The sequence below is a fragment of the Sinohyriopsis cumingii genome, chromosome 16 (genome assembly GCF_028554795.1).
Source record: "Sinohyriopsis cumingii isolate HCF-2022 chromosome 16, ASM2855479v2, whole genome shotgun sequence".
Lineage (NCBI taxonomy): Eukaryota > Metazoa > Mollusca > Bivalvia > Unionida > Unionidae > Sinohyriopsis > Sinohyriopsis cumingii.
Window position 1 is genome coordinate 79,847,001 of NC_142976.1, and position 23,105 is coordinate 79,870,105.

The 23,105-nt window shown below is 35.1% G+C and overlaps 1 protein-coding gene across 2 annotated transcripts in view; it reads left to right on the forward strand.

Annotated features, from left to right (window-relative positions):
• Nucleotides 1–9,016: 9,016 nt before the first annotated feature.
• The window catches only part of LOC149780873 (sodium-dependent dopamine transporter-like), a 183,231-nt gene continuing 169,142 nt past the window's right edge, over nt 9,017–23,105 (forward strand). Inside the window, exon 1 of one of the 2 annotated variants that reach the window (XR_016415159.1) lies at nt 9,017–10,337. Coding sequence is in view for 1 of the 2 variants with exons in the window: in XM_089937971.1 (XP_089794097.1) it covers nt 9,753–10,337 (585 nt within the window). In the remaining variant the exon portion in view is untranslated. The remainder of the gene's footprint in view (nt 10,338–23,105) is intronic. The other variant, XM_089937971.1, reaches the window with a different exon arrangement.

The following is a 23,105-nucleotide window of genomic DNA, read 5'->3' on the forward strand; positions in this document are numbered from 1 at the left end:
CCAGAAAACAAGTATCAAGTCAACCAGGACAATCACCCCTATAAAATAATTCTATCTATCACATATGCATTCTCTCTGTAACGTATACACTGACTGTGCTTCATTTAAGGGTGGGTGGGTGGTAGAGGTGATGTAGTGAAGGCCACTAGTCCCGCAGAATCTTGTAAACACTACAATGTAGGATTGCTTGTACTTTATTTAACGGAGTCATTAGCACCAAAAAATTGCTGTTAACATCTGTTGTAATAATTACATACACTTTTAACTTGGCTCATGTACACAATTAAGCCAATGCATTTGCCTTTACTTGTGGTAACAGTAATACGAATTAGTGAAGTAAAACGCGACAGGGACCTTTGCTTGTGTATCATCGGTGCAGCTGCATTATTTTTTTTGGGGGAGGCGGTGCAAAATATTTTGAGGGCGATGGGATTTTGTGGTATTATCGGTCAAACGTGTGCAAAGTTTAGTGGTATTGTCCGTGTGCGGTGAGTTGGGGAGGGCAAGTGCCCCTTTTACACCTCCGTTGGTGTATAAACATGTGTCAACGTTGTTAATAACATATAATAGTTCTACTCGCTTAGTTTTCAATAAGTACGCATTATCAAGGTTTTGTATCTGTTTTCAATAAGTACGCATTATCAAGGTTTTGTATCTGTTTTCAATAAGTACGCATTATCAAGGTTTTGTATCGGCATCTCATGTTTTTTATATTCATGTAAAGAAATTTGTAAATGAAATATATTTTCAGAAATAAAGGCCATTCCATCTAGATAATCGTTCACGTGTATTTTCATTTCATATATGGACATGCCTGCCATACGGGGGCCGTGTGCAAGGCTTCTGTGAACCTTTTCTAATTTTGACAAATATTATACTGTTTTATTACACTGAAAATGTAACAGTTGGACGAAAGAGCTTATTATTCAAGTAAAATGTGACTTGAATCTTTTAACTGAAAATTACAGCCGTTATCTAGTCATACATCATGAGCGTCTTCCATTACAGTTGGATGATTTATGTGGTGTATTCCTTTTTCTTGGTGTGTTCAACACACACTATATTAAGTAGTGAAAGAACTTTCTAACTTCTCTAAGATAAAAATACGACTACTTTTAAAAATAGACAATACTTTTAGGGTACGTTACTGACAATAATTCTACAGACTTCAGGGGTGTTCTCAAAACGTACCTACATCCAAAAATAAATAAACCAAACGTACGTAAGATACAACCAATAGTTTTCAATTAAGAAAAAAATAGTAAAAATTATATGTAAATACGATTGGTTACACATGAAATTAGTATATGATAGTTCTAAACTAGATGCAGTTGCTTATACGTGTAACATAAAATGGGTCACATTAAAAATGGGTTACATCATTTGTCGTCTTGCGTATTCAGTGATAATTATTTCCAATATAAATTATCAAGATATCTAATGAGAATATGTTATCTCTCATCATTGATATGGTGATTTTCACAGAGACTATTAACAGTGCATCCCTTACGTGATGCAGTACAGAGGCATACTAATAAACACTTGTAATTAATTCTTGTCTCCATGGTATCCCAATCATTGTTTAAATGTAACTGATATTTAAACTTAGTTTGTGTTTCAGCAGTTTTTTCAGTCATGGGAATACAGTTAAATTATATATTTGTAATGAAAAGTTGGGACGTACATACGAGACACTAAAAAATTAACAACCTGATATAAATATTGATGTACTTAACAAATTTTGCCATATGGAAATGAGCAGAGAACGACACTTTCAAGATGTTGAAATGAATTATAAGTGACCATTTAGAAAGTTGTGGTGATTCTTTGTGCATTTTATTTTCATTCTTACGTCTAATAGTACATATTATTATTGTTATTATTATTATTATTATTATTATTATTATTATTATTATTATAAAGAAGTTCATATTATTGGCTACAACTGTAATTGTAGTAATTGTGGCATTTTAGATGTTATGAAGTGTTTGTGGTAAATATCTGGATCAAGTAAAGCACATGGAGTACCACTACACCGATACTGTAGTGAAACACATTCATAATGACATAGTATACATGTACTGGCATAAAGATATTAAGCACATTTTTGATGCAAATTCATTACAGAATAATAGTTTCACCTTGCCATTAATTATTTGTACTTAGGGGCGCACGCAGAATTATTTTCGTGATGTGGTTGATGTGGGGGGGGGGACATGTAATGGTCTGCTAGTAAGTTTTACGGATGTAGGACAAAACACGTTTGATCCCCCAATCCCGACCTAGGCTCTAGTTTGTACATTTTAGTGTCTTTCTGTATTTACTAGTACCTTTTTAATGTTATTAGTGTTCTTAGTGCCTCTTAACGGTATTTAATAGGACCCGTCAGCGTTCCACATGTATGTCGCCACAATTATATATACTTCATCGATTATGGTAACGTGTTTACCATATAAGTAAGTGGTAAATACTTTTTCTTAACTATGGCCAATACAGCTGGATAATCAACAGAAGCAGCCAAGTACCAAGGTTGATCATGCGAACGGACAGTAATGTTTTTTATGGGCTATGTAGACAGATGCTAAAGTCATGTCCAGTAATTTCAATACAAACATTTGAATAGCATCATCAGTGGGGTGGTTACTATTAAGATCTTCATACCAAGGAAAATACTTGATTTCATCCTTAAAAATATGAAAGTGCGCGTCACAGTGTAGCAAAATTTTATGAGCTTGTTTAATTCTCAAGCTCTTTGAACTTCCGGTCCTGTGTCAATTGTGCATAGCATACCGTTACAACCGGCTACAAGTCTACGTGGACTTTTATCGTAAAAATTACTTGTATAAATCCAGATACATCTGTTGATTTTCATTGTTTTACACAGTCTTTGCAGCGAGCAGCGTGCCTGCCCCTTGCTCAACCATGGAGAAATATATTTTAATCTACAAAGCTGATATTTAACACACTCTTGTAAGCAAGTACATACGGAATGCTGGGGTTTTCTTTCTTTCTCTCCCAGTAAACTGCTAATGAAAATCCTATCGTATATATCAACACTATATATTGCAGAAGGAAGAAGTTGGAACACCTTAATTACTGCGAGTGAGGGAAGGATTTCGTGTCTTACTTTACATTACCTGGCAATCTTTCCAAGTTAAGGCATTTATCAAACACGGATTGCCTTCCTTCAAATAAATTCTCCGACCTGGAAATAGCATGACAGATTTGATTGATGTAAGTGTATTATTATTATTATTACAAAATTATCTGGTGCATTCTTTAGCATTAGATTCTAATAATTTAATTTCAATTTTGTATATTCATTGTTTTCTTAATGCGTGAGTACTTGATGCCTGAGCTTTTTGTAAGAAATACATTGATTATATGATACTCTCCGTACGTGCGTGTATAACGTCATGCAATTTCTCCTGCGCCGTTTAAGATAGAGACTATAAACTTTGGAATAAGATGGGGACGATGCATACTTTTTATAACGGTTTTAAAATGTCTATCCATCCCCAGTGCGCTCTATAGTTCAACTGCGGTACCAGTCAAACACCGTGCAATTGAATGTGTATGACCTGCCAGTTCTTTGATGTTTCTACTTCGTTGAACGTCGATTGTTCGCACCATTTAGAAGGTAGTTGTGTCAAGTAGTTACCCAGACTAACATGAAGATGACGTCACAAAATGATTATTCCGATTGGTGCATACAGCCATTGCATAGATAGCGTTGAGATCTGTATCAGCTACATCGGCAAAAGTATACTGTTGTCGCTAAAGATTGTAATACAACGGGGGAAAAACGAGAAAACAAAAACAACAGAAAGAACGAAAAACAAAACAACAACAACAAAAAAAAAAAATACAACACATCGTACATGGTTTCAGAACACGTGCTCCTGTCATTTTACAATAATCTGTGCATCTGCTTTTATTTCGTTTCGGTACACTGTGCAGATGATTTGCTGTAAAGGACTGTTTGTATGCAAAATTGAATGCCGCGTACACCTGCCTAATATAAAAAGTTATTTAAAAATAACACAAATACACGAGTGAGGTAAAAAAGTAACAACAAAAAAAACATATCTTTGGACAGATATAATAAAGAAAAATATCAGAATATCATTCACGTGACCTGACAAGTCGATGGAAATTCAAAGAATACAAAGATTTTTACCCGAACAACAAATATTTACATGCATTTTTCAGCTTAAAACACTTAATTCACACATATATTCAAGTCTTTAATTATTAAACAATAATAGCTCAAAAATGTTAAATAACATCATCTAGTTAAGAAATTTGACACAGGCCAATTTTTCGAAATGTCCCCTGCCACTTACTTTTACCAACAATGTACATCACCTTTCACCAACTTTTGTGACTTGGATCTGTGGTCTCCCATGATTTCTTGCTCTTTCAAGATTTGCAACCCAAACATATTAGCAAGAAATTCAAATGAACCAAATATTCAATAACTGTAAAGAAAGAGTGTTACCATCTATTAAATGCATGAAAATACCTAAAAAGGTCAGATAGATTTTTTCCAAACATTTATCAGCAACTCAATAATTAACAAGAAAATATACTTCCATGCTCCTGTCTAAAGAAGACCAGTTGTAAGATAGTCGTGTTATCTGTAAGGTTTCCGTCTATGTAATCTCGCAGATTTTAATGGTATTTTCAACACATGGAAGGCACGAGCTTTTTATGTTTGCGTCACCACTACCACTTAGTGCTGTGCTGATTAATCGATTTAAGCCAGCATCGGCCGCTTTCATTGTAACCAATTAATTACAAATGCTGTAACAGACTTTGCTTAAAATCAAGTTTTGAGGTATTCCCAGAGTTTTGGACTTACTGATGCTGTAAGCGACCTACGACCTATCATTTGTGGCCAAGAGACAATAATAAATTACACGTATTATATATATATATATATATATATATATATATATATATATATATATATATATATATATATATATATATATATATATATATATATATGAACGAATCCAGGGATAGCACTTTCCATTCTGTCTGGTGTATATTTATAATTCTCTATAATTAATTCTATATACATTGATTTCTTTCATACGAATCCGGAATGACTGTGTAGATACATGAGAATTAATTATTAGGTCGTCATGCGAGTGTGTCTGCTACACACGAGTGCATTTAACACCGCTTGAGTAACATCATTTTTTGCTGATGTATGCTTAGTCGTGAGGGAATATGGGCTTATGTGTGCAGACAAGGCGATAGGGTTGTTGTAGTTGTTGTAGAGTTTAACGCCATTTTTCAGCACACGATAGGCTATGCATGGCGGCCAGTATTAATGGTGGAGGAAGAACCCTGGAAAACCCCGGGAAGAACCACCGACCCACGAGAAGCTATTAGCAGGCTTTCTCACATACCACATTGGCCGAATCCTAGACTCGAACCCACGCAGACAGAGGTGAGATGATAGTGATCCGTAACGGAGAGCGCTTTAGACCACTTGGGGCCCCGACAAGGCGATGGGTGCCGTTTACCCACGAACCTGGAATACAAATTAAAAATTCTCTAACCTGTATGATAGTGTTATTTGTATTTATATATATATATATATATATATATATATATATATATATATATATATATATATATATATATATATATATATATATATATATATATATATATATATATATATATATATATATATATATATTGTGGACGTTGGTGGTGCTGATTGGCGGATTGTATCTTCTTACATGGTGTCCGCTTTATTTGGTTATCGTTATCTAGAGGGTGATCGCCTTCGGTGTTGTTGCCCATATCGAGTAAATATTAATAGAAAGTGTGAAACTTATAGATGGAATAAACAGAGATCTGACCAGATATATAGAACAGCCCCCGTACGTGAAATACAACAATTTAATCAATTACATAAACAACTGTGATAATACATTACATTAGGAAAATAGACTTCTCTTTTGAAATAAATCATTCACCGAATTTCAAACACAAATATACTTTTATAAATAGCTGATCTGTTTTAAATGATAGAACTGGCTCATCATAGAATCGAGTGAACAATCGAAGTCATTGCCTTGTACAACTTCATAACCTGCTTTTTCCCGGTTCACTTTAACTTCATTGTGGCTGTTCTTCTTGGTTCTTTCGCTTTTTTCTTCTCAAAACTCTCTGTCGTCTCGCCTCTTTCTCCTCTCAAAATTTGTGTGGGTAGGTGGATACGTAAGTACGTAGATACGTAGATAATTAAATAGGTAAGTACGTGGATAAGTCAGTGGAGCTATTTCTCCTTTCAAAATAAACAGAGAAGCAACCTACATCTTCTATCAGATATCGTACTGGGAATAGATCATTACTCCCCTATCATAATGTCAGACATCGTCCTATCAGAATTCGAACAGATACCAAAGGCTATCTGGTCAATCCAAACATGGCAGACCAAAAACAAACCAAGTTTCATAACATTAATGTACTTCCTAACGGCTATTTCATCAATGACTCACATTAACATCACACGAGACATAACAGTTCCATTCTCGTCTCAATTACACAAATGAATGAATGAAATTTATTAAATGATTCAACTACGTTATCTTCAGCGAATATGCACATTTAAGTCCTTGGCATACATGAAATATCACTTCATGGTTTAACAACGTTTATTTCAGTCAATGCGCACTCAAATCCTTATCATAGGTGAAGTCATCTAAGAGCGGTAAATTCACACGGATTCTCGTAACTCATATTAAGATAATTAATATACGGATTTAAACAAACAAATTCATGCAACTATAAGCAAATGCATTCAAGCAAATCATTATATTTGTATCAACGAATTACATGAGATTGACGCAAATTCCTTGTGCTTTCATGATTTGCTCGCTTATACCGCCATAATTGTGTCCATCGACTTTCCAGACAAAATGTTTTTCGAGAGAATTTCGTCTAAATTCAATCTCTGAGTATTCTATATATTTTCATCTTGCAGGAAAACGTAGACTGACTAACTGTTGCTATGGTCTGTGTGTGTGTGTGTGTGTGTGTGTGTGTGTGCGCGCGCGCGCGCGTTATGAAGAAACTGGGACTCGAAAGTTTAAGAACTTTAACTCATGTTCAACATTGCTGACAAATTATTCGATAACTAGATTTTAAAATAGGCTCTGTTATCTTGTCCAAAATTACTCTTGGTAGGTGACTGCTTTTGTAAGACGTTATGTGCAAAACTGATCGATTTTAATCGACATTTGATCGGTTTCAAGAAATTACCGATTGCTCACGAAATTTTAACCCATCCAAACACTACTGCCTCTTCAAGTATACAAATTCACGTTTATACAAACAGTTGATGGAATGATTCGCTTGGGAGTGATGTAGTCCTGATAAGGTTGCTGTACTCAAACGCTATCACTTAAATAATTATCCGATCTTCCATAGACCGCTCGGTTCGAACGTCCGTCTCGGATGCGGGTGTCTCGGGTTCCAACACCAGCCTAGTCACACCAAAGACTTATAAAAATGGTACTAACAGATGCCTCGCTTGGCGCTCATCATTAAGAGGTTAGTATTAAGACTGATCGACCTGGTGTAAGGATACTGTGACTGGGTGGGAATGTTGCTACATATCTGCGGCATGATGCCCCAGTGCTAGTCATCACTATAAAGTGCCACACTAGCGAAATGACTGAAAAATTGCACAAGCTAAGTTAAACATCCAAATAAAACACTCACACTCACCGATCTCCCTTAAACAAATCAGATTTATATGTGGCAAATTTAAACTTTTATTAATAAGGGGGGTCGCTATATTTAAATATTTGTGTGCATATTTTGAGCTATACCTGGTGTCATAAACTGTTGTTTATTTGTTTTGCAGGACAGGTGTCAAGTCTCGATCTGCGGATTTCCTAAATAACTGCTAATATTTGCGGATATTTTCGAAACCAAGTAAAGAGCCGAAGAAACCAACCGATCCAAGATCAGCGACAGCAGATACATGCATCTCCCTGAACCAGAGATCTAACTCGGGACTGTAGAGTTTCGAAACGAACTGATTACCGCTGCCTCGTACTTGCTTAAGCACTTAATTAAAAATGCTGAAGATGTGATAGTGAGATAAAGAATTGAAATCTACCTGGAACAATAGGGGGAGTTCGTGTCAGAATAATGGAAATTAGTAAACATCGGCATAATGGCCTACTCATAACAATGATCCACAAACTTAAGTTGGTCTGGTACTTCATACTTCAGCAATCTTGTTCGTATCTCAAGAATGCAAAATACGTTAATACACCAATTACTAGTCCATTAAATGCCACCAAATAGCACAAGCGCAATAATTTGGTTCTCGTTTCTCTTGCCCTAGCAGCTTTTCAGTTCAGTTATATAACATCGAACGTACACGTATGTTTAAATATACGAGTGCCTCGTTTATACGTTTCTGGCTTTTCTAAGTAAATAAAACAACATAGTCACAAAATATCGGTTTGGAAATGAATACTCAAGTTTAATTTGCTTTTCTTGCCATCCAGGTTTTTGCACACACTGATTTCTTGAAAGTAACTTTTTATATTTTACAATTTCCATATACATATATATATATATATATATATATATATATATATATATATATATATATATATATATATATATATATATATATATATATATATATATATATATATATATATATATATATATATATATATAAGTATGTATGTATGTTTATCCTCCTACCCACACACCTACCTCCTACCTTTATATCAACTTACCTACCTAATGGCTACGTTCTGAATTGGTCAGTCAAACGGACGTAGATAAAAATAAATTCTTTCCTGCTTCCATGCAGATAACATATAGATTTTAAGAACTTAACCTCTACGATCGCTTCAGAATTTTGTATTACATTAGCGTGCTTTATCCACAGCTTTTGTTGTTATTGTTGGTCGTTTTTTTTGTTTTTTTTCTCTTTTTCTTCCTCGATAGCTCATTTGGTAGAGTGTCGAACTCGAAATCCAATGATTACGAGTTCGATACCCGTCCAAGCCATCGAGGGTACGCTACTTCAGTTGAAAAAGACTATTAGCTCTCACTACCTTGACATAATATATCCAATATCATATTTAAGGTGCCATTACCTCCCTCCCTCCAAAAACCCAACAGTGGTTTTCCTATTCAACCACATCTTAAATGAAAGGATGTGTGCTCGAGTGAGGCGGCATAAACAGGTATGCAGTCTTTCGCTGTGTGGGAAGAACAGCTGTAAATTTTGGCAAAATATTACGAAATCGTGCGTTCTGCAAAAAGTATATCGGGCGTGTTCTCCTCTAACAAGTTATCGTTTTTTACGTCACGGCCTTCGGGTCTATATGATGCGTCCCACGTTTGGATATTTTGTGTTTCTCATTTCTAATTGAGCGTCTGATATCTAAATACTTGTAACAACCTGTGTATGGAAGTGCGTACGTAAACCCACCAGGGGTAGAGAGGAGTAGATTACAGTGCGTACTTAATGCTTTCATACTCAATTTATCAATCATGTTTCTTGTACGATATGGCTATTATTTTATAAGGTAGATACGAATGGAGCATATTTAGACCTCATGCGAGACTGTTACAATTTGGATCATACTGAAAAACTGTTTGTTTGTACAGAACTATGATTTAATAAATTTAATACTTCAGTTATTTGTGCGTTTATGTTGCTGTTAGTCTATTACACTCAACATTGAATGTCGGAAAATTTGAATGATGTCTTGAAATTATCCCAAATGACAGTCGAAGTAGTCGATATTTATCGCCCGGCTGACGCCATGTCACCCGACAACCAGGTGGTCAGAACACCAAGTGCCCCTGATGTTTTCAACCCCGGCAATTCGGCGGGAAAGCAGGATGAGGTTGGCAGTGGTATGCCTATAAATTTTCCTTCAGAATCATCAAAAGAAATTGTACTTTTCTGTGAATTTGTTCCGGCAACACCGAACGGATCATTGGATGGGGGACAGAAAACGGAAATTTCCGACCCTCCACAGGAACTTCGTATGTCATCGGAAAGTTATACAGATGCGCCCTACAAGGAAGACGCACTGTTAAAACCCGTTGATTCCGAGAATGAAATGTTCAATGTGCATGTAGATATTTTTGACGAAACTCGTTCTTTACGATCTGATACAAGCTCAGTCTCAGGAAGTTGGGACGAAATCAGACGACCGTCAAAATGGAGTGCAAACGTTCTGTTTTTGGCTTCGGAGGTCCAACTAATGCTCGATCTTGCCAATTTTGATCCACCGGAAGGGTTTGAACGAGTTCCACACAAGGTAAGAGGAATTTGTTTATTTCTTTTATCTATTAAATCGAACTTAACTCGTCGTAAGGGCCTATCAGTCTGTAGATATAGTATCGCATCTCCAGTTGTGTTTGGTGTTTATGTTCTGTTTTGTTTGCTTTTTTCAGCGGGGAAATGTGAAATCTCGAATATACATATATAAGATTCTATAATAGTCTCATCTCTCTCTCTACAATAACTGTCATTTTACCACAGAGGTAAATTCAGTAAAATTCATTGATATATAATATGTCTTCTCGAAAACCCATACTACAGTTATTCCTATCAAATACTTTTTTGTATATATACCCTACACTATCGAGAGATTATATTATGTTAATAGAAACACACACACACACGCACACGCACACACACACACACACACACACGCACACACACAAAACTACATCATATCTAAGTAAGAAGTGCTTTTAACAACAGAGAAAATGAAATATTCAATTCGAAACAACAGAATTGCGAGAATTGGCACGCTGTCGTTTTAAAAAGTGAGCTAAATGTATTATTTCGTTTGTATTTTCTTAGTAACATTGAACTAAAACATTACTGACAAATATTAATGTTATTGTTTAATATCAATTATTATCATGGGTTATTACTATTGTCATGGTTTATTACTAACGTCATGGGTTATTACTATTGTCATGGGTTATTACTATCGATACTGTAATTTTCTGACAATGCACTCTCAACAGACATCATTCCAAATTTACCAAATTAGAGAGCCTCTTACTGTGGAAAGGTAATTACAGTGTCTTGTAAATGTTCACTTAAATAACTACGATATTTATGGTGGAAACAACTCAGCAATTCATTTATATGTCTCACAACTAAAGATAGGTAGATTTAGGAGAAATAAAGAAAGATATATTTAGGAGAAATAGGTAAACCACTGCATAATTCTTGTGTTACCAATTTCTGAAGATTTAACTTAGCATATCAAACAAACACTAATGCCACGTTAAATGCGTCAGTGTGAGTTGTATGATTGTACTGCACGAGTCAGTACTGGTGATATAACTGGAGGAGTGAAGAGTTTGCAATAAATTAAGTCATAATAAATAATAATAAACGATATAATTAAATCAATCATTAGGATTTAACAGCACGTCAGCAAAATAGTGGCTATGTAAAGAAAAAGTGTCCAAAATTTAAACACAATGCATAATAAAATATTAGGAAGATAAAACTGAACATCGCTTGAAGAAAACGTAAGTACAGTATAAACAAAAACGAGAGAGAGAGAGAGAGAGAGAGAGAGAGAGAAGCTACGTGAATTCAGCAATGTTATCATATAAAATTGTTGGCTATACTACTCTGGTTTAGATAATGCTTATGCTACAAATGCCGTTCTTCTCTCATGTGCTATGCAAATTCCACTTGAATGCGCATGACAGGGCTAAGTTTGGTAGTAGAGTTTGTCTTAGAACAAAACTACATAACGCAAATCAGAGCTTAAAAGCAAAGCAAACAAAAGATGAAAGTTAATTTTACCGATTGTAATAATAATAATAATAATAGTTGCATGTTCTTATATAATATTATTTCAAAGCATGGAAATTAACTTAGTGAATGAAGGAACAGATCTCTTTTCAGCCTGTGTGAGCAAGTGTATCGTAATTAGCAACGATGGCTTTCAATTATGCTGTTTTAATTAGTAGTGTTTTTCTTGTTTTAATTAGTAGTCTTTATCTTGTTTTAATTAGTATTGCAAGCAATTAGTGCACGAATACCCTATAAATCTGTCCTTTCAATCCAATTAAACCGACACTTTGTTTGTCAAAATGTCACTTAACAAGAAAATATCTTTTTACGTAGAAAGTCGGTTGCCAAAAAATGTTTATCTTAATATTTTCTTTGCAGAGAGAGAGAGAGAGAGAGAGAGAGATGTACACGATGTACATTGGTAGAAGTGAAAAAGATATCTTCATCAGTATTAGACAAATGCTATATAATTTACTCTGTTACGTTTAAATAGATTCCTTCCTCACAGATAGCGATGTCAGGGCAAACCATGTTTCTTTTTTTAAATGCATGGCACTTTTTACCAACGTTTACCATATTTTACAATGTACGTCACTTTTCACCAGTTTACGTTTAGCATATTTTAGCTCAAATGTTAATGGCATATAAAGAAGGCGAACCAGAAATGAGGGATGCGGAATACTATGGAGTTTATAAAAACTTTCTCCCAGTGAAGATCCCTTCTAAGTGCTGAAAGTCATCGTTTGAAAAGTCGCATTAACAATGACTTTATATATTTGACGATCATAGTTTACGTGTTGTTGTTTTGGATTAAACACCATTTTTTAAGCGTAAGGAAGAACCAGCGAAAGCACGGTAAGGACCACCGAACTATTGAAAGCTACACGCAAGCTTTCTCGTATACCCACACTGGCCGAGCCTGAGACTCGAAAAGATAAGGACAGAGGTCAGATGACAGCGATGAGTAAAGGCGAGCGCTTTAGACGACACAGACACCAGGAGACCCCATAAAACTGTAATTTAAACTATCACCAAATATTGAATTACATGTACCTCATACTTCAAACGATTTTCCTTTGTTCGTCGTCTCTTATTCAGTTTTGTTATTTTCGCTTCATCCGAGTGTTGCAAAAGCCGTGAAAAGTCTTTTTATAAATAAACAATACTAACACCATTATAGGTTATAGTTTTGAGGAAGGAAACATAGTGTTTATTGTCTCCCTTTACTTACTATACCCATTGATGAAAGGAAACCATTCGGAGCACCATGTTCACCCCCACCCCACCCCCGCGATCATAAATACTACAGAAAAGCCAGAAACGTTTCCAATGCTGAGAGAACTATACTGCCCCCCATATGACTCTCTCATTTCCTTAAAAATGACATTGTCAACATAACTGTTGCTTTCATGCAGAAGAATCTGCCATGGTCTTTATATAATTATAAAACAAATTCATGCAAGTAACAGGAATATAGCAGTACTCTTATTTTTTAAAGGTCATCTTTTTTCATTGTAAATCAACGCTCATCTTAGTGATTTCTTTTAAATCTGCAATTCAGAATAAAGACTTTGGTCACAGGCCAACGCAAACAACAGGTGCTCATACAAAAGATGACGGAAAATTCATGTTTTTATGTAATTTTATTGTTCATTAGTTTAATGAAAGTTTGTTGTTTCAATATTAAGCACTACTAATACATTTTAAACAAGTAACTCGGTACACAATAACAGATTCAGATTTTAAGTAAATCTGCATAACAAATATATTTGTAAATTTAGTGATACGTATAAATAACTATAAGTCTAGTTAGTGGTAAAATAGTTATAAACCAAGTCAATGTAAAATAATTATAAATATAATTAGCGGCTAAAATAATTATGAGTCTAATTAATGATATTACAATTTAAATCTGTTTACCACTGAAATAATCAATATCACGTGCAAAAAGACCAGGATGTGTTTTATGAGAGTCATGAGCTGCAGCTGTTTAAATTTTATTTATGCATACCGTGTTTGAAATAATTTGCATATTCTGACATTTTGAGGCTGAACTATATTTTAAGGCTAAATATATAATACATTCCAGTTCGGAAAAGCGAGGTAATATACAAGCTTCTTGGTATAGCTTATGGGGGCTGGGTTTGTGAGGGACTTTGCTACTAATAGACTCTCTTCTATGGGGGGGGGGGATTAGAATTATTCAAAAGGACTGATTTCATGCTTGCGACTTAAACTTTTCAGCTATACTGAATCATACAACAATAATACCTATGCGGTCTTTCTTGGGACCCTTTTACAGATAGTATGAACTTCCGAGAGACTGGCAAGTGTAAGGTGAAACTATTTACATCTGCATCGTGCACAGTGGAGAGAATGTTGGCATACCAACATGTTACTTTCATGTACTGTGGCTGAAATTTCTTTGGATATTGTACTTATGGAAAACGTATATGATCTAAGCACACAGCTAAACACAATGAATGCTCCCATGTGCTAAAAACATCAGCTTGATGTATTCTAAAGTACACTATATTTAGCATTTATTAAAATAGGGAAAATGGATTTTACTAGACTAGACGATACCAGCTTCTGAAAGAGCAGTGAATGAATTACCAAAAATATAAACTGTAAAAAAAAAGTTATCGGCTATTTTTTTTAGCAATATACCTCTATAGTCCATTAAATGAAAATGTCCAAGGGAGCATGCTTATTTTTAAGCTCATATTACACCCATCAACCATACACCAAAAACAAAGAGAATTTAAAGTTCTTTTAATAACACCTAAGATATACTAGGTCTGCAATTCTTTACGTTAAAAATCTAATTCCTACACAAAATATGAAAGTGTGGAGCACCACCACAACATGGATGCGGAAATAGATAAAATCCCAATCGGAATAACATAGCCCTTGGCTCGCGTAACGTATGAGGTACAGCACCAAGCACATCAAATCGACATGTATTCCTTCAATCAATTCCGGGGTTATTTTGCGACCCAACGGAAATGGCCGAACGATGTTCCGATCGTTGATTGCCAGTACTGAACTTTCGAGTGTGTCCAAATCTTAATAAATCACACGTTAATCTTAAGTATCTTATATGATTAACTCAAGGTGAAAGTTCTTGTCATAGGAAATCTGGCGTTTTCCTTTTTGAGAGGCTGGACGGTGAACAAAACAACGTGCAGTAGGTCACAGATTTCACTTCCGGACTAGTCACAATGCCTCGTTACTCACCGTACACTGTCGTCAAAATACACATAGAAAACCATACATTAATGTTCATATTCTAAAGAATTATTAATTTCCTTCCAATCAATACCAATAAGGCCTTGACCTAACTCAGGTATCACCTGCAAAATAAGAGATGGAAAAATGCTTTAAAAATAGACTGGGACTACCACTGAAAGTTATAATTGTTAGCCGAATCCGTAAGTAATATTTATAGAGATTCAGCAGACCCCGTATGCTGAAGATCTCAAGGAACCACGGGAGATATCTGATTTAACGTGACCACTCTGCGCTATCACCACTAAAAAAGCGTCTCTGCTATCGGGCGATTTACTATGCAACTTCGGATTTTATAACTACACTGACCAGCTTGGTCACTAAACCCTTAACCAGCTTACTTTTGTATTCACGACTTGCTAAGACAAATCAAATATATCTTGATTGTAATTTAAACAGTGCACACTTCTTTATAAAAATGTATTAACATGTGTTTTTTGCAAAACGTAAAATTGACCATGTGCTGGAACACTTCCATTGTCGAATCTTCAGTTTTGGAGGTACGCAGTTTTTTACCTTGTCAAGCTCTTCAGTTTCGGGGGTAAGCGAATGTTGCGTTTTGTCAGAATCCAATAATGCATAAAGGGTGCGCTCACCAGTTATTATGTACTTTTGAGAGAGTGACGTATGTAAGGTGAAGTTGTTTGCATTTAAAACATGCACAGTGGAGAGAATGCTGGCATACCTCTAAGCTACATTAATGTAATGTGGATTATATTTCTTTGGATATTGATCTTTTTAGAAATTGTACATGATCTAATCACACTGCTAACTAAAATGACTGCTCCATTAAAAAATCGATCTGAATTAGTCTCAAGTACACTATCCATAGCAACTATTAAAATAGGGAAAATGAATTTTGCCAGACTAGACAATACCAGCTTCTGAAAGTGCAATGAATGAATTACCAAATATATAAAATGTAAAGAAAAGTTATCGGCTCTTTTTTATACAATTTACCTCTGAAGTTCAAGAAGTGAAAATGACCAAGTGGAGCTAGCACTTTTTTGAAAGGTGCTCATCTGGAGTAAGGCCAAGCTGTATAATCTGTAACCCATATTACACCCATCAGTCATATACCAAAATAAAGGGAACTAAAGGTTCTTTGAATTATGCCTAAGATATACAGGGTCGTTTATAAATATCAGTATAACCAGTGAGGAAAGCCGGGGAAATTCTTTTTCTTTAAAATTCTATGCAAAATGCGAAACTGTAGAGTGCCACAAAATAGTTCTCGGTCTTGAAAAACACCGGAACGTATGACGTTTGGAACGTGGCTAGCTATCACTGTATATTCACAGTTGATAACCAAAACATAACCGATACATTATCCATCACAAGACTACACTCCAATTGCGGGCGGAATACGCTCCAAAAACACGGTTAATTCTCATCATAGGTAGGTTTTAAATTGATATACTCCTTTAACTGCACAATTTCCAAAACGTTGTATCCATCCGAACACTGTACGTACGTCCATTACATAATATAAATACAGTGCGGTTTACAAAATTAATTCGACACTGTGTGGTTGGGACATGAAAGAGCCAAAGTTAAATATCCAATTGTAATCAACTGTTATCTTGAATACATAAATTCTTCACTTTCATAACTTTGCAGAGGTACATAAATGCGTCACTTTCATAACCTTTTGGAGATACATGAATGCCTCATTTTCATAACTTTTCGGAGGTAGGTTAGACATGTCAAAGAAGTATTTTCACAGTTTACTTTTGTAAGTTTTTTTTTTGTTGCCTTTTAGCAGCAATGTTTTGTCAACTCTTTGAAATGACTGGATAAAACAATCAATTGGTTATGTTGCGAATGCGGACAAATAGTAATTTATACGTTTTGCTGTATTTCAGACTCTTTAATTCTTTTAAAGTCATGAATTACCATTAACATAGTCACTTTCACTGACTTCTGAAGTTTCATTTTGTTTTAAATTGACTGGAATCAGTCACACTCCATAAACGTGTTATATGGAGCAAATACGCACCAAGTAAATGATTTCATTGGTCGTAATTATGCATTATGAATTGAACTAACCAACAATTCTAGGAAGCGCCCTATTTATTGGAACATTATATTTCATTTTTGATCCTCGAAAAAAGTGTGGGTTGTAATCAATACACTCCTCTTTGTATTTATCTTGCAAATAGAAAATGATTTTAAGTATAATCAAAACTTTTGTCATAATTCGGCTACTTTTTAATAGCTTCAACAGGTGAGCTCTTTATGATTTCGCAGGATTGTGAAATTTTATATAATAAGAAATCCTATTGAAATGCTGGCACAGCCCAGGCATTTGTGAAAGAAATTTTATATAACAAGAATGTGCAGTGTGGGCTACAACTTTTCTAAAAAGCAGAAACCTAATAGAAGAACATAGCCAAACTTCGCCTAGATGAGCACTACGCCACGTGTTTGGAGTGTATTACACTTGCAGTTTGAGTGTATTTTGTGCACAATTATTGTAACTGCATCATAGATAGCGCACGCTGTTGTTTGACAAGAGGGTGAAGCAAACGAATATTAGTATTTATTCGACCTGTACAATCGTTTTAAATAATTTTCATCTGCTTCTTTCATCTTAAACGTCAACTTTGATTTTATTGTTTATATTAAAGTATGAGAAGTTCGTAACTCTTTATCAGTCAATGAATGATCCTGTTCAAAAATAGAATGTATTATGATGCCAAAATCGGCAACTAGTTTGCTTTTATAGTAAGGAATCAGATATTAAAAAAACTTCTTGATAAAATTTCATAAGATGTAGACATGTCATTAAGATATAATACAAACAAAAATATTGCATGAAACAGATACCAAGTGATAGATCACCATTCCACAATCCCAAATGTCATCTGGCATTCTTTCTATCCAACAACTGTTACCTGCACCAAAGGATTCGACTTTTTGTTTGTTTATATTGTTCCATTTTTTATATTGAGGTAATGTTACCATAATAAACTGCTCTAGCTTCTCCCCTAGAGTTTTTGCTCGCACTGAATGATTTCTGTACATCTTTCAGGGGAAAATAACTCTCTTGTTTTTTATATGTTAACAAAAGCAGTGACAAAATATTATCGAAATTTACAGCTTGATTATTGACCTTCGAACATTTATGCTTTTGGGATGGCTTCATTACTTTTCTTGTAAAAGTGATCAAACATTAAAAACGATAATAATTCAAATTAGGGATAACATCGGTTTTCTTTTGTATGGAAGTTTCAAACATCGGTTGAACTATAACAAAATGATCGTCCGGGTTATTTCTTTTTGAACTGTCGAGAAGATTATTAACCACAAGCAATGGTTGTTTCTTACGCTTGGTACCAGGTTAAGCTTCTTTCCATACGACAATTTTCTTCGCTCGTAGCACCAGTACCTATACTTTTCTTGTTGTTGGAAAGAATACCGAAGAAAGATGTGTCTCTTTATTCTATCAAGTATTTTTGTAAACGTTAGAAATTGATGTTCCGCTTGATTATTGCAGACTACGTCTTCTTGTGCTTGTCAATTCTGACCACGTCAGTGAGAGTACATGTGATGTGTCTGTTTGTGTGATTTAGATTTTTTAACTTAGCTTTAACAATTTTCAGTCAAACCGGTATGATGTCTTCAGTGTGGCGGTTTGTAGTGTTGCCTAGTACTGGGGCATCATGCCGCAGACATGTAGCATCATGTTCCACCCAGTCACATTATCCTGGCCAACCAGTCCTATTACTAACCTCTTAATGCTGACTGCAAAGCGAGGCAGCTGTTAGTACCATTTTTATAAGTCTTTGATATGACTCGGCCTGTGATCGAACCCTCTACCGCCCGCATCCGATGCGGACACTCTAATCACTAGGCCACCGGAGAAGAATGCAATACGTGGCTAATCACTATGTGATATGGAAAGTTGGTCAAAACCGGTCACACATTAAAAACTCTTTCATTCGGACTTCCATTAACCACAAAAACGAACAGGAACTGTTACAATGGGCAATGGTTGTTTCTTCTTAAGCAGTATATTTTATGTGATGTGACGTGATGTGATGTGATTTGGATTTTTAACGTAGCTTTAACAATTTTTCAGTCATATCGCTACGATGTCTGCAGTGTGGCAGTTTATAGCGATGTCTAGCACTGGGGCATCATGCATGATATCCCACCCAGTAACATTATCCTGACACCGGGCCGACTAGTCCTAACATTAACCTCTTAATGCTGAGTGCAAAGCGAGGCAACTGTTAGTACCATTTTTATAAGTCTTTGATATGACTCGGCCTGTGATCGAAACCACGACCTCCCGCATCCGAGGCTTACGCTCTAACCACTAGGCCACCGGAGCGGTCAGTATATTTTATCAGGACTAACAAGTTTCTAGTGCCATTACGTTTACCATATGTGCTGTTCAGCAAAGGTTTTTCAAGAAAATGCTCCTTTAATCGTTACTCAAAATATTTGCGAAAAGTAAAATGAACTGACACAATAAGAACACATATTTGAAACTGATTTGCACTTCATGTATGTTTTACGTATGTCTTTCTCTATGTATGTCTATCTTTATCAGCGGCATATTGTAACCCAGTTTTGTTATAATTGTGATTGATTGTTATCTTATATTCAGCTTGATTGCAATAGTTTTAATAACAGTGAAATCGCTCAAACACCCAATATCGCTCAAATAGGTATTTAAGGCCCGACAGAATGTTTACATGTGTGCTTATTTAAAATTTAGCTATTTAATTCTAAATGCTCTAGGGCCGTTGAAGGTTCGAGCTTCTACTGGACTTTTAAAACTCAGATTTGTAATACTCTCCATCAAAATGTATGCTCTTTATTCTTTTCAGACAGAGTTAAATAAAATATCTCCAATGCCACATGGGCAACGCTTTATTAAATATCAAACATTCTTTCGCCTTTATCACTTGATAACTGCATATTTGACTGAATCTTTAACATAGTTGTTATATCTGGGCAAATAAAGATACTATCCTAAACGCTGCTGATTTGATACAATCTTCATTTCTGTTTCCTGCAAGTTTATTTTTGGAATAGTGAGATATTCTTTTTACACCCGCAGAGCACCTGCGCTAGATAGTTATTTTGGGCAAGCGATGTATTACGGTGCTGGTATATAAAAATTGGGCGTAAACTTTGTTTCCACTTGTACTACAACGGATTCGAAAAATATAGTGAAACTTATTTAATTCTGTATGATCTATTAAACTTTTTATCATCAAGCATGGTTGTAAATGACACCAGTTCAGAAAAGTCGAACTGAATATCGTACACTTTTTTGATTGTTTTATACATCGATTTTTCAGAATATATACATTGGTCCGCTATGCAAATAAAAGAAGAGAAGAAAAAAAAATGCACCAATGTGTAATTATCGCAACGATACTGTTAATAGCATATGAACGAAAAGGTATCAAAATACCCGTTCTAAATATGACTCTTTCAATTTCTAACTTGTTTTTGAATTTTAAATCAGACAATCTGATTTCCACTCATTCTGCTCATGGGGCATGTTCCGTCCGAAAAAATGCCATCTCCACTTTTTTGCGGTTATAAAACTACTCTGAACTGTTTGTCACAGGTTATGGTGCGTAAAGCAATGAACGTAGCAGTTAATAACTTCATCATAGCCTCGGACGGTATTATTAATTTATAGACTGCTTGTTTGGGGCTTGTTGGGGCTGACAGTTTCCCTCAAATCATAAAACTTCTTCGTGCTGTTCAATTGTTGAACGGACTTAACGGTTTCACACTCAATCAATTTGTGCACGAAAATCGTAGTTATCCCTGAGGTCTACGGAAGGTTTCTGTAACGTATTCTTAAGCAGGTGATAATGTAAACGTGCTTTCTGCCAACAGCATTCGGTTCATTTGTACAGAAACCTGAAGCTTTATGAAAATATTTTAGGTATTTTAATTAATGTGATTCCTGTTGCGCTTTATGCTGTATCGTTCGATGGTATGAATCAATAGCAACTTGTTTCTCAACCGGTCTCAACCAGCAGCGTTTGAATTCTGGTATTGGAAAGGAGCTTGAAGGCGATACTTCTTTGGAATGCTGAGTATCGTTACTTACAGCCTTAAGCCACAGCTTAAAGATATGTATATATCTGGCTCACGAGCAGATTGTCAACCACTTTTTATATAGATAGATTTTGTGGTTGCCACAAACCATGATTTGAATGACCCAACGAACAATGCGCTTTTAACAAAATTATCGGATCAATTCCCAAATATCTAATGATAAGCACTGAAGAAAATGAAATTTTTAAACAATACCACGAAAAAAGTTAATTCAAAATAGTACAACAGAATTTTCGCGACAAACGGATCAATGGACGGAAATGAGAACTGAGAAATGCTGTATTGACCCTCGTGATATTCTTGGCACAGGATTTGAAACGTTTCTCCAGCAATTACATCCATGCCAAATCAAAGACAAATAAATCTTTCATTGTGAAGGCCAGAATTTTAATGTTTACCTGACACAGGTAACAAATAATATTGCATAAAGCGACACGATCACTTTACCACAAATTCCCGTATTTCTCAATATTTACATGCAAATTAGAGCTATGTTTCTCATCATTGTGAACACATACTGCCAAAAAAGGTTTTAACCCCAGCCTGATTTAAAATTCAAAACCGTGGTAATTGCTAACTGTCTGGTTATTCTAAATGAAGCAAACAAAATTACGAAAATAATATTGGTCTCCTTTCTTATCGTATATCATTCCTACTTACAGTAACAAAAAAGATGCAATTAGCTTTAAAAACTGAACAACTGAAATTTCTTTGAAATCAAACAGTTTAGGATGTAAAACCTCTTCAAAAACGTAAGCAACTGCTGTTTCTTTAATCCCAGCTATAACGCCTAAATTAAATGGTAAATCCTGTATCAATTATTACAAATTGGAAAGATGAGATGAGATATCATGGAAAGTTACTTCCAAAGGTATCTGAGAGAGTTGCATGAGTTTGAGCTAATTTTTACGTTGATATGGAAGTCTGCACCCGGAACTGAACGTTATCATTTTTCACTTGAACTCTTAATTTTTACAGTTGTGCTTACATTCTTTGTAGCTTACATCCCAATTTCAGAATCTGCAGAGAAGTTTCGACATGGGTAAAAATATTTAGTATTATTCATTAATGTTAAACTCGGTCCAAACGGTAACAGTCTTTAAAGCAAAACTCTGCTCTCTTTCTCTCTCTCGATCGATCGATCGATTGATCGATCGATCGATCTATATATATATATATATATATTCATATATATGTGTATATTCAAGCTCCTTTCTACTCCAGTTGTTATTTCTTCTGTTACATTTTATTCCTTTTCGTTAGTTTAGAACTCTTCATTTAATATTTTGGTTCTCGAAGACAAAATGTAAATGTTTACTGCTCTACGCATGTTAACCTTGGTGTATGTATCTCTGTGTATGTTCTCTATTGTACCATGCGGAAGACTAAAACTAAAAAAAAGACAACGTATCATTCTGCAAACGAAATTGCAATTATTCGCAAAAGGTTGATCACTACATTTTGTAGCCGACACACTGGACAGGCCTGTGCAGAGCTGATTCATTCCGTGAATACACTGTCCATCTTTACTGCGTTGAAAATGCAAGGACGTTTATTTGTATGTGATATAGATAAAATACATGCATAGTATGTACGCTATTATGTACCACTCGTTGGCTGTATACATTTTATCATTAAAACAAAAGCAGATATGGCTTAAGATGATAAATATTTAATGGCATTTCCGCAAGCTACTTGCTGTACAAACATTCTGGCCATGACATAGGTTCAATATGTTTAGATTGTTTATACCTGTTCTAAAGTTATTTTTCCAAGATCTAATCTAGGGCATATTTTGTTTGGGTCTTGTCTTTCAGCTACTCATTTTGTTGTCCTTAAAACTGTATACAAATGATGTAAACAACAAGTT